Source organism: Protopterus annectens, chromosome 9.part0 (genome assembly GCF_019279795.1).
Source record: "Protopterus annectens isolate FY-2018-M chromosome 9.part0, PAN1.0, whole genome shotgun sequence".
NCBI lineage: Eukaryota > Metazoa > Chordata > Ceratodontiformes > Protopteridae > Protopterus > Protopterus annectens.
The window spans coordinates 1787698443-1787713176 of NC_056743.1; the positions used below are offsets into that span (position 1 = coordinate 1787698443).

The 14734-nt window shown below is 42.6% G+C and overlaps 1 protein-coding gene across 1 annotated transcript in view; it reads left to right on the forward strand.

Moving 5' to 3' along the window:
- Positions 1-14734, forward strand: part of CALR (calreticulin) — a 144373-nt gene that overhangs the window by 79058 nt on the left and 50581 nt on the right. Inside the window, exon 8 of the mRNA XM_044084658.1 lies at positions 10156-10248. Coding sequence (XP_043940593.1) covers positions 10156-10248 — 93 coding nt within the window. The remainder of the gene's footprint in view (positions 1-10155; positions 10249-14734) is intronic.

A 14734-nucleotide genomic window follows, 5' to 3' on the forward strand; every position in this document is an offset into this window, starting at 1 on the left:
CTGATGGGCCCGAGTGTGCTTCCTCGACCTGGGACTTCCTTTCAGGTTCATCATTCAGGACCAAACTCTGACCATGGATGCCACCGAGATCCCCGGGGAGCCCACTACAACAACTTGCAGACTCTAGGCAGATGTGTTTGCTCTTGAATGGAGTCCCATCAACCTAAAAGAACTGATGGCAGTCCAAAAAGGTCTGACTGCCTTCAAGACCAAAACCAAGAGCAGCAATACCATGGATGTTTTGTATTTCACTGTTGCAGTCCTGACTTGTGGGATTTCCTTTAGTGGAAGCCTTTGGCCAGCCCGACTACCAGAGTAAAAAATCTCCCTCTTCCTAAGGCTGGCAGACACTCTACCCTGACTGTAGTACGACAGGGTATAAAGGGAGCCGGCCAACACCATGCCATTGCCGTTGGAGCCTGAAGCAGTGTTTCAGTGTGTTGATCAGTCTGCATCAGAGAGAAGTCTTCTAAAGCGAAGTACCCCATTGGGGAACTCCCTTTTTTTCTGGCTTTAACTCCTGTCAAATAAGGTTAACAATCGTCTCCATTGTGGTAAGGAACTCCAACACCAACACTTCCACATGTTACGTGTCACCTGTCTAGGCCTGGATTATGATGTCCCTAGTTGGCATTTTTGCGCCCATTTTAATTCTAAGACTATCAGTTGTAGGGTTGAAGTTTTAGCTAGGCATCTTAGTCTGCCACCTTCTTCGCATCATTTGAGGGCGTACGTCAGTTGTCCTGAGGTTTAGTTCCCTTAGCGTAAGAAAGACAAAAAATACCCAGGCTTTGGGCCTCAGATGGCAGCATTCCACCATCTACCAGCCTCCCAAGGCTCATTCTCGCTGAAGGAGAGGTGCTCCCTTCTGAGACCAAGGCGGTGGCGCAGGCCTTTGTCAAGATCCTTACAGAGTCCGACATGCCGTCAGGTCCATCAGCTTCTACACGGGCCTTGGCTTTCAGTTTGTCATTGGGATCTGGAGTCACTCCTCAAACCTCTGCTTCCGATGAGTGATCTTGTACCAGCTACTTCCTTCAAGGCATCAGCCTGCATTGGTTATGCCTTACAAAGAGACTGGTGTCAGGATTTTGGATGTACCTATGCCCAAGGCCAAGGCTACTTCTGAGAAGGGTTCTGCCTTGGGTCCTAAACCTAGGCCTACCAGCTCCCACTCAGTAGGTTATCAGCAAGACCTGGTCTGGTTAGCTGAGGACCTTTCTCCTTAGTCGGAGCTAGGCAACCCCCTTTGGAGTTTTCCCCAGGGAAAAGGAAAGGGGATCCTACCCCTAAAGTTTTCTCTGAGCCTACTGATTCAGATGAGGATTCTGATCAAGGGGGTCTGTCTTTGAAGATGGACCCTTCTTTACTTTCTCTGAAGATTCAGATTCTGAGGAGAATCTGCCTTCAGCTTCACTTCCTGAAGACATCACTTTTGGGGACACACTCCATGCCATGAGGGAGCATTTCCAGTGGGAGACACAGGAATACCTACAATCTAAAAAGAGGGTTAGGGAGTTCCTTGACCCCCTGGAACACAAACCTGTATTGGAGGTGGTAGAGCATGCTTTCATGGACTCCTTGAATCTAGATTCTCTACCTCGAGCCCCTCGAAAACCAGACAAGTTTTACAGGGTGCTGGACTCGCATGAATACCTCTTCAAAAACCCCCTCTGCTGACCTAGAGGTTGTCACTCCAGGTCCCACGTGAGCAAGAGTCATCTCTTTTTAAAGACCCCTTTACCTACTGACAAAGCAGGGCCCTTGATAGGTCTGCTACCCTAGCCTTAACTGCCAGTTTCATATGATAAAATACCAACAAAGTATTTTAGATAAAATGAAGCAAAAGATATCCTCCCTGGAGAAGAACATTTCTAAAGAATTGTTGGACCTTTGCCATTCCAGCTCCCGGGTGGCTAGACACTCATTACATTGTGGCTGTAATGCTATGGTGGCCTCAAACAGAGCTGCTTTATCTGGCTGTCTCATTAGAAGGTATGCTTTTCTTATGGAATAGACCTTACCAGACCATGTGAAATCCAAACTTCTAGATACACCCCTGGATAAGGACTTCCTTTTTGGGCCACAGGCTGAAGCTGTGCTATAAAAATATGGAATATGAAGAAAAAATATGCAAACTGTCAAGGACTTCCTCCTAGGTTTAGTAGGAATTTTCTCACTAAACACCGGTCCTTTTCCTCTCAGTCGAAAAGCGGCCAGAGGAAGCCTTGGAGGGAAATACTCAGGAGCCCCCAAGGAGCAGAGTTCTAGGCCACAGGGCCCTGGCAGAGAGCAGCAGTGACCCCCCCCCCCAAACAGATAGGAGGAAGACTATCCCTGTTCAAAGAAAACTGGTCCCTCATTACTTCAGACAAGTCGGTTCTTTAAAGTTATCTCAGATGGTTACAAACTCACTTTCAAAGAGCCATTAAGATACTCTGGTTATCCAGAAGTTCCACAAAATAAGAGCAGAGGCCATTTCTCAAGATTCACAATCTGTGCTCACAGGGCTCAGTGGAACCAGTAGCAGATCATCAAATAGGGAAAGGGTTCTATTCCAGGCTATTCCTGGTTCCCAGAAAGGAAGGCTCTTGGCGCCCTATTCTAGACCTGTCCACCCCCAGTCAATTCCTGCTGGTACCAAAATTCAAAATGTTGACTCAAAACTTCTTCCCTATGATAGACCCCCTCAGGCCGTAATGGTCACCTTAGACCTAAAAGATGCTTACTTGTACATTCCTATAGAGGAATCTTGCAGATGTTTCAGAGTGCATACCAGTCACTTTCAGTTCTCTGCACTGCCCTTTGGCTTGTCTGCTGCTCCCAGGGTGTTCACAAAGTGTTCATCTCCTGTGATTGCCTTCTGTAGAACAAGAGGGATCCAAATTTACCCCTACCTAGACTACTGCCTCATTCATGCCGCAAGTCGGTTAAAGCTCAAGGATCTGGCCTTTGCTCAGAGCCTCTCACCTCCTTGGGGTTCACCGTAAATCTTTGCAAATCCAACACAGACCCATCCACCAGGATAGTTTTCCTGGAGACTCTTCTAGATTACTCCCTTCAAAAGGCCTTCCTCCCTTCAGGGAAGGTCTTCCTTACTCAATACTTCCAAAACATTAAGCAGAGACAGTGCCTTCAGCCTGGGAATTCCTCAGAGCATCAGGCTACATGGCCTCTTGTATCCTCATGATCCCTCCTGCCAGGCTGCACATGAGGAAGCTGCATTGGTACCATGCTGGACACTGGCAGGTGCCCCAAAACCTGTGTTTTCTCTTCAGGTTCATCTCTCAGGGAAGAGACAGCCTGGGGACCTCATTTCCAATACCTTCAGTCCCAGGCCAGATAGGAAGATCATTTCAGACACAAGCACATACATTGGAAAGAACTGATGGCATTGCAAAAGGGCACAGTGGCTTCAAAGATCAGTGGAAACCAGGGGTCCTGTTTGTCAAAACAAACACCACCACAGTCATGTGGTATATATACAAACAAGGGGGCACCCACTTTTGCCCTGTTTGTTGATTAGTGATGCAAGTCTGGGAAGACTGTTCACTCTCTGGGGTTGTACCTCATGACACAGTACCTCCCAGGGACTTGAAACACTCTAGCAGATAATCTCAGCAGGAACTTGATGGATCCCCATGAGTGGCGTCTGCATCAGGGAAACTTTTTTTTCTCAGAATAGTCCAGAAATGGGGATCTCCACAGATGGACCTTTTTGCCACCAAAGAAAATGCTCAGCTGAAAAGATTCTGATCCAGGAGAACTACCCACAGCCTGAAGGACAGATACTTTCTCCTTCCTTTGGAGGCCCCTGTTCCTTTATGCGTTTCCACCTGTGCCTCTTCTTCCAAGGGTCCTCCTAAAAATCAGGGAAGATGGCCCAAGGGTCATCCTGATAGCCCCAGACTGCTCCAGGCAGCATTGGTATCCTCTGCTACTAAGTTTTAAGAACATAAATCCATGACAGTTTCCTCAGAGAATTGACCTTCTGAGTCTTCCTTCTATTTTTTATTTTTTCCCACAATTCCTTAGGGGAGTGGTTCACATTAGACCTCACAGGAGATGAGCCACACCTCCATGGGACCTCAATTTTATTCTAGAAAAATTTATGCTACCGAACAGTCAGCTTCTGCTGATTTCAAATTCTTAACCGGGAAGACTGCCGTTTTACTGGCTATCACCTCAGCTAGAAGGGTCTGTGAGGTGCAAGCTCTCATGGCAGTGGAACCATTTCTCATATTCCACCTAGACAGAGCATCACTCAGGACTAATCCATCCTTTATGATTTAGGAGGTTACAGACACATCCTTGAATCAAGCCGTACACTTGCCCACCTTCTTTCCCAAGCCTCAGAACCGGGGATAAAGAATTCTTCACTCCTTGGATTTTCACAGACAGCTGTGCTGCTGTCTTGACAGAATTAAATCTTTCAGAAAATCAAACCAACTCTGTGTCCTTTGCCATTGTCCCTGAAGGGAAACCAGTCTCCAAACAGACTGATGATCTCACTGTATTTCCTTTTATTTCAGTTATCATTGGCATCAAGCTTCCTGAAACTATGAGGACCCCTCTACTAGGGCCACTTCTACCTCTGCTGCCTTCCTGAAAGGAGTGCCTACCAAGACATTTTGGAAGCTGCTACTTGGTCATCTGTGCATACCTCTACCAAACGCTACCACTCATCGGTCTTTTCTCCAAGTCCAGAGCAGGATTTGCCACTGCCATCTTGCAGGGCATACTCTCTTCTCCGTAATCTATCTTCCACCCTCATCTCCACTTTGGGAATCATCCCACAAGTCAGGAGTGTAACAGTGAAAGACCAAGAACATAGTACAGTTGTGTACACTTACCGTAATTGTAGATGTTAGAGTGTATTCACTGTTGCAGTCTTTTCTGCCCTCCTTCCCCGTTTTACCTGCAGTAGTAGTCTGCTTCTATTTTCATCACTAACTGAGGGACCCCCTGGGTGTTTACACTGCAGGCCCCTTTTTTGTACCTTTGACCCTTGCTTATGGTTCCTCCTGGGAGTTCCTTCTTTCTAAGGGGCAAGAAAAAACTAATGCCATAACATCGTCTGGCTCTCTTTGTAATCAGGTGCACTGACGTCAGGGTAGGGCATCCACCAGCCTTAGGAGGAGGGAGATTTTTACTCTGGTAGTTGAGCCAGCCAAAGGCTTTTACAGCAGGAAGTCTCGCAAGTCAGGACTGCAACAGTGGACACACTCTCTCTAACATCTACGTTTATGGTAATTGTACACAGTTACTTTTATGTGATACATAAACAAGCAGGTTAAGACTCGCTCTTGCCTTCTTTGTCGCCTAGTCATGGACCTCTGGGGAACTGCAAACTCTGGGTTTACACCTCATGGTACAGTACCTAGCAGGAGAAACAAGTCAACTAGCAGATCACCTAAGGAGCAGCCTGTCAGACCCTCATGAGTGGCAACTGCATTGGGAAGTTTTTCTCAGCATAGCCAAATGAGTCCTGCTACAGATAGATTTTTACCACTAATGAAAAAGCTGACTTGGAAAAGTTTTGCTCAAGGACCAAAACAAGGTTAGCCTGGAAGACGGATGTCTTCTCCTTCCCTTAGGCAGCCCTATTCCTCTATGCCTTACCAACAATACCCTTGCTGCCCAGGTAAGTGCTTAAGCTAAGGGAAGAAGAGCCAAGGATCATTCTAATAGCCTCTGACTGGCCAAGGCAGCACTGGTATCCTATAATGCTCAGTCTAAGCAGGAATGAACCATGGTTGCTGCCTCAACGAGTGGGCCTATTAACACAAAGCAAGGGTATAATCAGACACCCCAACCTGAACACTCTCAGATTGACAGCTTGAATGATACCCTGACTCCCTGAGGGGGCCACTCCTTGACAGACAGGTCCTGTACATTCTAAAAGAAGTTAGGAGACCTATTACAAGAAAATCTTACTCCACTAAATGGAGATTCACTACATGGTCCAGACAATAGGGACAGAGCCCTTTTCGAGCTCAGATGCCACTGATCCTTTCGTACTTTATCAGAAAATTTTGACAAAGGGCTTTCTTATTCCTCTGTTAAAATTCACACTTCAGTAGTCTCAGCTCATCTGCCTGCTCAACCTCCGTTCTTCTCCCATCCTCTCATAAAACAGTTCATGAGAGGGATTATCCACATTACACCCAAGAGGAAACCTTCTCTTCCCCCATGGGATCTCAATTCATTCTGGAGAAGCTCGCCCTCCTGCCTTTTGAACCAGCTGCCTTCAGAGATAACAAATTCCTGACCTAGAAGTCAGCCTTCCTGCTAGCCATTACTTCAGCTAGAAGGGTTTCAGAGCTTCAGGGCCTTGTCTTTGTGTGTCTGTGTGTGTGCCTGTGTGTGTCTGTGACCTTTCATCACCGTCTACCCTGACAGATTTTTTGTTAGGACCAACCCTTCCTTTAAGCCTAAAGTGATTACAGAGATCTCTTTAAACACAACCATCCACTTGCCTACCTTCTTTCCCAACCCTCAAAACAAGGGGAAAGGAAATCCTCTATACGTTCAATGTGCATAAGCAACTGTATTACCTGGACAGAGCAAAGAATGTCCAAAATTCTGACCATCTTTTTGTGGCCTTTGCTTGTAGCTTTGTGGAGAGAGCAGTTTGTAAGCAAACCATCTCCAAGTGGATCTCCCATTCCATCTTGTTTTTCTACAGCAGCCATGGAAAGAAGCCTTCAGACTTTGTGAGTTCGCACTTCACTAGGGCTACTGACACATCTACAGCCTTTCTTAAACGGGTGGCCACAGAGTACATCTTGGAAGCCATTACTTGGTCCTCTGTGCATACCTTCACCAAACATTATCACTTTCCAACTTTCTCCAAATCCAGAATGGGGTTAGCCAGTGCCATCTTACAGGTCATTCTTTCATCTCCATGACTCTTCCCATCCACCTTCCTTTCAGCTTTTGGAATCAACCCATTAGTTATGACTGCAACACTGAAACAGCTGGTACAGTTGTGTACATTTACCATAAATGAAGATGTTTGAGTGTCTTCACTATTGCAGTATTCTTTCCCTTCCTTCTTCCCCTCTTGCTCCATGAATTTGGGGTGGATGTTCTCCTCTCTACTTCCAGGTTGTTCCCTCCTCCTCTCCTCTCTATATACTCTTGAGTTTGAGCTTGGGCCCCTGACCTTAGAGACCTGTTACAGGAGCTGCTGTCAGTTGGGAGCAGAAAAAACAAACACTGAGGTTATGGTGCCGATTCCCTTTATACCCAGATGTCTTTACATTAGCAAGGGTATTAGCTGGCCTCAGGGAGAAGAGAGGAAATTCTGTGGTAGTTGGACCAACCAAGGGCTTCCAAGGCAGGAAATCCCATTAGTTGTGAATACAGTCTAACCTCTATATTTATGGTGAGCGTGCACAGCTGTACTTTCAGAATGTGTGCACTGCCTTTATTAGATCAGAAGCAAAAGATGATTTTTTTATTTCACCAGTCAGTGCAACATTTCTTTACCATGTATAAAGTGTTGACTATATTCTGTGTAGTTACTGTTGTGTGTAAATTATGAAAGAGGTGCAGTTGAGTCTCTGGGGGATATATTGGTATTCTTGAGTGATTTCTGAGATCCTGAAATTTTTTTTTTTGTTTAACTGCCTTCATTGAACTGACATTGCTTCTTTTTATACAGGTAGTAAAACCAGTGTTTCACTGCATTTTGTCAATTTAGCACTGTATTTGGATTTCTCTTGAGGGCTGTTTGAATCTGTACAAAAAGTCAGATGAAAACTGATATCCAGAATGTGTGTGTGTGACAAGCAAGTTCTCATTTTGGTAGAAGAAAAAATCCTTTGTATTTCACCAGAAAACTATTTTTCACTTTTTAAGTTGTCATGGCTGTAGTTCAGCTAAGGTGTTTAATTCAGCTTCAGCACGGAGCTGTAATAGTATCAACAGGGTGAAACTCATCTTAAAGTTCCAAATTTAAATCCTGAAAGAGAGAGTAATATATGACCTTTCACAGATAGGCAGTACATCACTATGTTTAGAGGTGCTTACTGCTGTAAACTGTCCTTTTGCATTAAGCCTGGTTTATATTGGGAATGCAGTATTGAACTTCTCAGTGTGCAGAATATATAATGGTGTGGGCAGAACATGAAATGGTGTGGAATACTTCTCTACTGAGTTGTCATTAGATCAGACGGAATCTGCTACATTTCACCAGAAAAAAAAATGTTTTCAGTTGTAACAAGCTGTGGCTACAGTGCCATGCTTTCCAGCAGCTAAGGTTGTGGGTCAGATTTGAAGATGTGCTGCAGTAAAAGTTCTAAGATTAGAATTGCAGTTTTAAGCATGTTTTACGGCTGAGCATACTTGAGGTAAAAATTTCCTGATGAAATCTGTAAAGGGAGCAGACCTGCAGCTTTTCAAATATTGGCCCCAGTGGCTTTAGTTGATGCGCTACATTATGCTGCTTTCATTTTGAGTGCTGAGCTGTTTAGCTTTTCAGAATCCCTAGTACAATAATGGCCTAAAATACTACTATACCAAGTTCTCATTACATCAGAAGTAAAAATCCTAGTTGTCATGAATAAAAAGTTTTCTGACTCTAAACTTGTAATACCTATACCACCTTCAGTTTAGACGCATGCAGTAAGCCTCATATGTTGAGACAAAAAAAAATTACAAAAAAATGTATGTGATTTATTTATTTCATTAAAATTTGAGCTGCAGCTGCCCCATTGTCATTGAGGTTAGGGACCCATTCTAATAGTGTTATAATTCTGCAAGTAGTGCCCTGTGAGGTTGGGTATTAGCAAGGTAATTACGGCCCATTGAATTGACTCTACCATGTAAAGTCCATGAATGAAAAACATTCCATGAAAACTTTACTGAATAAATTCTGAATAATTTTGGCAATGTACGCTTTTAACTGCAAAGAGCAAAACTAGTCAGTAACTGGCAATATCCTGGGGACAGATTTTTTTTTACTGGTTATTGTGTATTGTTTGTTGATTAAAGTGGCTGTATTAAGTAACAATTCAGGGAGGTATTCAGAATAGCTTAGTGCTTATGCAAAGTGCTAATTGCCACAAGCCATTGCTTTTATGTCCTTTCACAAAATGTGGCTAAAGTGGCTAGCTATGCATTTTGTATAGGTAGTCTTGCACTTGCCAAGAGTATCTGTTTGAGAAGCAGATCTAGCCATGTTCTGTGACAGTGGATAAAAATACAAAAGCACCAGTCTGAACGTAATTTAGAGGTTTGCATAATGACAAAGCTTCTCTGAATAGCTCCCCCTTAAAGAAAAGTTAGCTTTACATTCCACACACACAAACCTGCCCACAAATTTATCACTACTTTCCTACGTCATCCCCCTAGAAATTAAATTTTATTAGAAGGAAAAACTAAAATAAAAAATAAGAAAATAACACACTAGCTAAACCAGTCCGAAAACATGATTTCTTACAAAATAGATTCCATTGTAACTTAAGCTAATTTGAAATACAACCAGACTGTAAAACTAAAATCTTAACATAACCTACTAAACTACACATTAAATTAAAGAACTGTCACTGAAAAAAGATTAAAAGTTTCCACAGAACAACAAAAAATATATATTTGCATTAACTTGGGCAAACTACGTAATGCTTTGTTTATTAGAAACTGAGTCATTTGAGGGTAGCCCATTAAAGTCAGTTGAGAAACCAACTACTGTAATCTAAAAAATAGATGCATGTTGGGATGTGGTTTGTGTGATACTATGTTGTACTGTGAGATTATGGAATGCTGTTACTGTCTCATGGCTTTAACACTCACAAGAATTATTGACTAAACCTACAGTACAAGATGTGTGTACTAGACGTGTGTGTGTGTGTGTGTGTGTGTGTGTGTGTGTGTGTGTGTGTGTGTGTGTGTGTGTGTGTGTGTGTGTGTGTGTGTGTGTGTGTGTGTGTGTACTAGACCCCCGTGTGTGTGTGAGCATTCTTAAGGAAGAAAATGCTACTGTGGCAATGGGATGGATGGTAAATTTAAGAAGTATTTGAATTTCTTGTTTTCTTTAGGTGTTGCAGCAGTCTGAAATGCTTTTAAAAATACATTTTACTTTGCTGCCTTATTTTTAAGACTGGGTTTAGTTAGTCTGAATTATGACTTCTTTTCATGTTTTTTCTTTAGGTTAAGTCTGGAACAATCTTTGACAACTTTTTGATCACGGATGATGAAAAGTATGCTGAAGAATATGGCAATGAAACATGGGGCGTAACAAAGGTATGTTTGTTTTTTTTGCAAAACCTTTAAGACCAGTGATCAAATCCAAAATAAATGCTGCATAAACATTTTCGACGATTTCAGGCTTAATTCCAAAAACATGTATATGCTAATCATGACTAATGATCACTTCACTAAATAAACACAGAGCCAGGCAAGTATAAGACTATGGGAAATGTGGCAACTAGTAGTTGCAACCCTTTCTATAACATTTTATACTCCACAAGCTTTTGTGGGCAGCATTAGATGCTTGTCACTGCCCACAAAAGCTTAACCGGGACTACCAGCAATCTCTGATAGAACTGGACACTGTAAGAAGTCGGTGACTTTCAGTATTGGGCTCAAACTTTTTTAAAACCCCACTCTGCACAACCATCTCTTAAGTCCCTTTTCAGATGCATTTTAGGGAGAATACCATTCACTGGCAATATATGCTGTCACTGTAGAGATCACATGCAGTAAGTAGCCTTGATGGAAAATCAACTCCTGACTTTGCAAAATAAATGTCAGTAATGAAGAGAAGACTTTGCTAAGTGGGAAGTCCTCGCCGGTATGTAACCAGAATATCCTACGATCCAGATGTTTTGTGTTGGAGGACAAGAACAAAATGTACGTATTTGGTTCAGTGGTCTGTAACAGCAGAGGTGAAAGAGTGGTTTCTCTCAGGGTGGCTTGTTATTCTCACCTCTTGTAAGCCAGCAGCCCCTATCCAAAGTAAAGGGGATTTTTTTGTAGATGTATGGTATATTCCTTGAGTTAACCACAATATTCCACAAACACTGAAGTGATATGTCAAAGAGGGGATTTGACTTTCAAAACATTTTCGGAAAATAGCTCATTGGCTGTGTATATATTCTGCTGTAGCCTGATAAAGTGATGGTCTGCCATTTGCATATCTCCTTGGGATACTGGAAATAACCCTTGGAAATCTTTGCATTATTAGTGGAAGCTGAGGGAGTTGTAGCTTTTACTTCAGAGTAGATTGCATAACTGCAAATCTAAGGGTTAAATACATCCAGCGATCTTTAGTATAGAGCCCCATTTGTGTTGGAGATATTGAAAAGAAGCAAAAACCTAGTGCCCCAACCATTTATATCAAATACTGCATAATAAAGGTAATGTAATGACCCGTGGCAGGTTTTCATAGTGCTGCCAAACTCATTGCATGTAAGGTGAATTTCTTCTTGCTAAAAACTAGTCACAAAAGTAGACTGATCTCTTTTAAATGAGTTGTAGTCAAGACAGTTTAGAAGGAACTTGTCTTTTGTAAACTTTTGCATTACTGGGCTACTGTGTGGACCTTTTCACCAAGTCAAAGAAAAGCAGATACTTTGTGACAACATCTAGATGTTGAAGAATTGGAAACAAAAGACACTAACCTTCCCTGATTAAATCCTTTTAGGAGTAAGGATACAGCTTGGTAACACTGTTTTTATGAGGTAGCATGACATCTGAAACGTAATATTAAGTCATCTGTTTGCTTTTGTCGTCCCTTGTGTTCTCCAAGATCACTTAGCAGCTTGCAAGCTGAAGTAAAGTTTGCTGCATTTATTTGATCTTATTTATGTGGGATGGGTATACTTTATATATGAGCTACACTGAAAGGCATCATACTGACAGAAATTGGTTGCAAGCACAGCAGATCAACAGTGGTGCAGTATTTCTCCATGTTAAAGTTCTAAGCAAGATATGCTTGTACTCCATAGTATTTTTATGCAGGAGGCACCCCCACGTACTCCTGCAATTTGATGTATATCGTCCACAAAGTTGTAGAATAGTGTAGAAAAGGGAAAATTCCCAAAATCCCACTGTCTTCTGTTCTCTGTCAGTCGCTACTTAATAAGCTTCTCCGTGACTACATTAACATGTTTCCATGCAAGTACAGTTGCAGAGGACATGACTGTGTCTGTAAAACTGCTGGCCTGTCTACATTTCACAATGCTAGTAACATTATTCTTCCTAACAGGTCTTGTGTTCATAAAGTGGATCCTGCTTCCAGTAGCATGTGTACTGTTTTCACAGCACATTCTAAACATGTCAACTTTGCAAATTGCTGCAACAGTTGTGATATTTATTACTTTGATTTCCATTATGCCTGTTTACCTACTTCCTGTTGGATGTGTGTGTGTGTGTGTGTGTGTGTGCGTGTGTGTGTGTGTGTGTGTGTGTGTGTGTGTGTGTGTGTGTGTGTGTGCGTGTGTGTGTACACATCTACACATACTACACATACATATATTATATATGTAGGGAGGGAGAGATAATGCTCTTTTTTCCTTGTTTTTCAGCCTACTGGCTGCTTTGCATCCAAGATTGCAGTACAGCGGGATCTGGGAATTAACCCTTTCTGTCTGTTCTGCAATCTGAGGTGATATAATTAGCAGGTGATGCAAGTGGAGCTTGGGTGAGGTCTTGCTCCCCTGCATCTAAAAGGATCAATCTTTTTTTCTACTCACTCTTTTAGAGCATTCATACACACAAATATATTTGTATTTTTGTACAGATGTCTACCTTTATTTAGCTACACGTTGTTTTGGTGGGTTTGATTTTACTATAACTTTCATGCTGTTTTGCTATTTCTGAACTTTCAGGGGAAGTTTGGTTTGACCCTTTAGCTTATTGGAATGCCATATATGTACTCCCCAGCAATGCAGCAGATTATGCCTTTCTTTTTGCAGATGCACTTAAAAAAAAAAATTGCTTCTTTTGTTTACTTTTCTGAATTATCAGTTTTGAAATATTCAGGTGGTTACAGTTTACATCTTTATCAACTGTTACCATTCAGTAGTTCTTACAAGGACCTTAGTCCTACACAATGTAGCAAATTGATTGCCACCATTTGAATGTCCTGTAGAACAAGCTCAGTCAGTCTCAATGTCTGGGTTATCCATCCTTGTGGCTGATAAAACCGAGTGAACTTCTTGCTTAATTCTCCAGAGCTCGTGCTTTCCTAGTGTCCTATGATGCCATGTGGTCCCACTGCAGAGTTCTTCCCTAATCCAATTCAACCATAACTTGGACCAGTGATTGGGGAAGTGGAAATTTACCTCTGGTCTGGCACCTGTCTCCATTAGACAGAAGCAGCCTGTAAATACTTGACCACCCATACCTAAGCATACATATACCCATTAAAATAACCCTGGTGTATCAAAACTTGTTGGATACATTTGGGAAGCATGGCTAGGCTTTAAAAGGCCCCCATGGGGTTGTTAGCCTGGTAATCACATATGAACTTGCCTCTCAGATCGCGTTTACCATTCTTAGCTCCAGACACAATCCTCCTGCACTCTTTTCATGTAGAAGAGATGAGTGATTTTAATGTTTCCTTTATACTGTTGTTGTATATACTCGCTAGCTCCTACAGACTTTATTTCCCTTCCTATGTGTACTGGGATAAAAAAAAAAAATATTCAGTTTTTTATAGTTTTTCCCAACTCTTGTTAGAAGCCTGCCTAAGCTTATTTATTCTGTTTCGCCTTCTAGCAAAACTGAGTTTGTTATGTAATCCAATCTCGCCTTCATTCTTACCCTTGGGTGTGGAGCCGAACCTTGGCTCTGACTCGGCCATACTCTCGTTTGAAGTCTTCAATTGGCTCGTGGCTAAGAGGTATCCCATCGTGCAACAGGTCTATTCCCCAGATCTCGTTTGCCACTCGTTCAGCTCAGGCGTGGTCTTGCTTTTGGCCATGGCTATGTATATTGTTTATAACATTTTTATAAACTTTTGACTTGTTGCTCAAAAAGCTATTTTCATAGCTCTGTGTGTGTGTGTGGTAGTGGTATTTTACCGCCTGAATTTGTTTCTCTGGCTGTTTTTTGGGCCCTTGTCTGGCTGTTTGTGTATCCTGTTCGTTTTCTTTTCCCCACGGGCTAGGCCCGTTTAAGTTAGAGGACGTAGTCCTCCCCATTGTTTCTGTGTGGTTTTTGATTTGGTGCTCCGTTCTGTCAAAGTTTAGTGTTGTGTCTGGATAATGGTGCTTTCCTGCCTTTGTTTCCCCGGGCTAGGCCCGTTTAAGTTAGAGGACCTAGTCCTCCCTGTTTTTCCCACTGGTTTCTTGGCCGTTTGAGTTAGAGGCTCTGTTTCTTGTTAGTTGGGTCTAGTGCGTGTACGTATTAATTTGTTCCTTTCAGCATGTCCAAGGATCCTAAAGAACACAGGCCTTCGGGTTTTAAAAAGTGTGTTGAATGTAGCAATAAAATGTCTTTAACTGATGGGCACTCTGTGTGCATGTACTGCTTGGGGGCTATTCACCTCCAGGAGTCCTGCTTGTTTGTCATTCCTTTAGTCCCAGTGTTCTACAGGAGAGGAAGAAAAAGCTCATTTTGAAGGGACTGCTTAAACACTCCTTCGAGGAAGACTTGGCCAAGTCTTCCAGTGCATTACCCTCTCCAGCTAAAAAGGACAAAAAGACTGCCAAGAAGTGCTCTCCGGCTCTGTCTGTTTATTCGGAGCTGCCAGAGAAAGTGGCTAGAACAGCTTCTCCTTCGG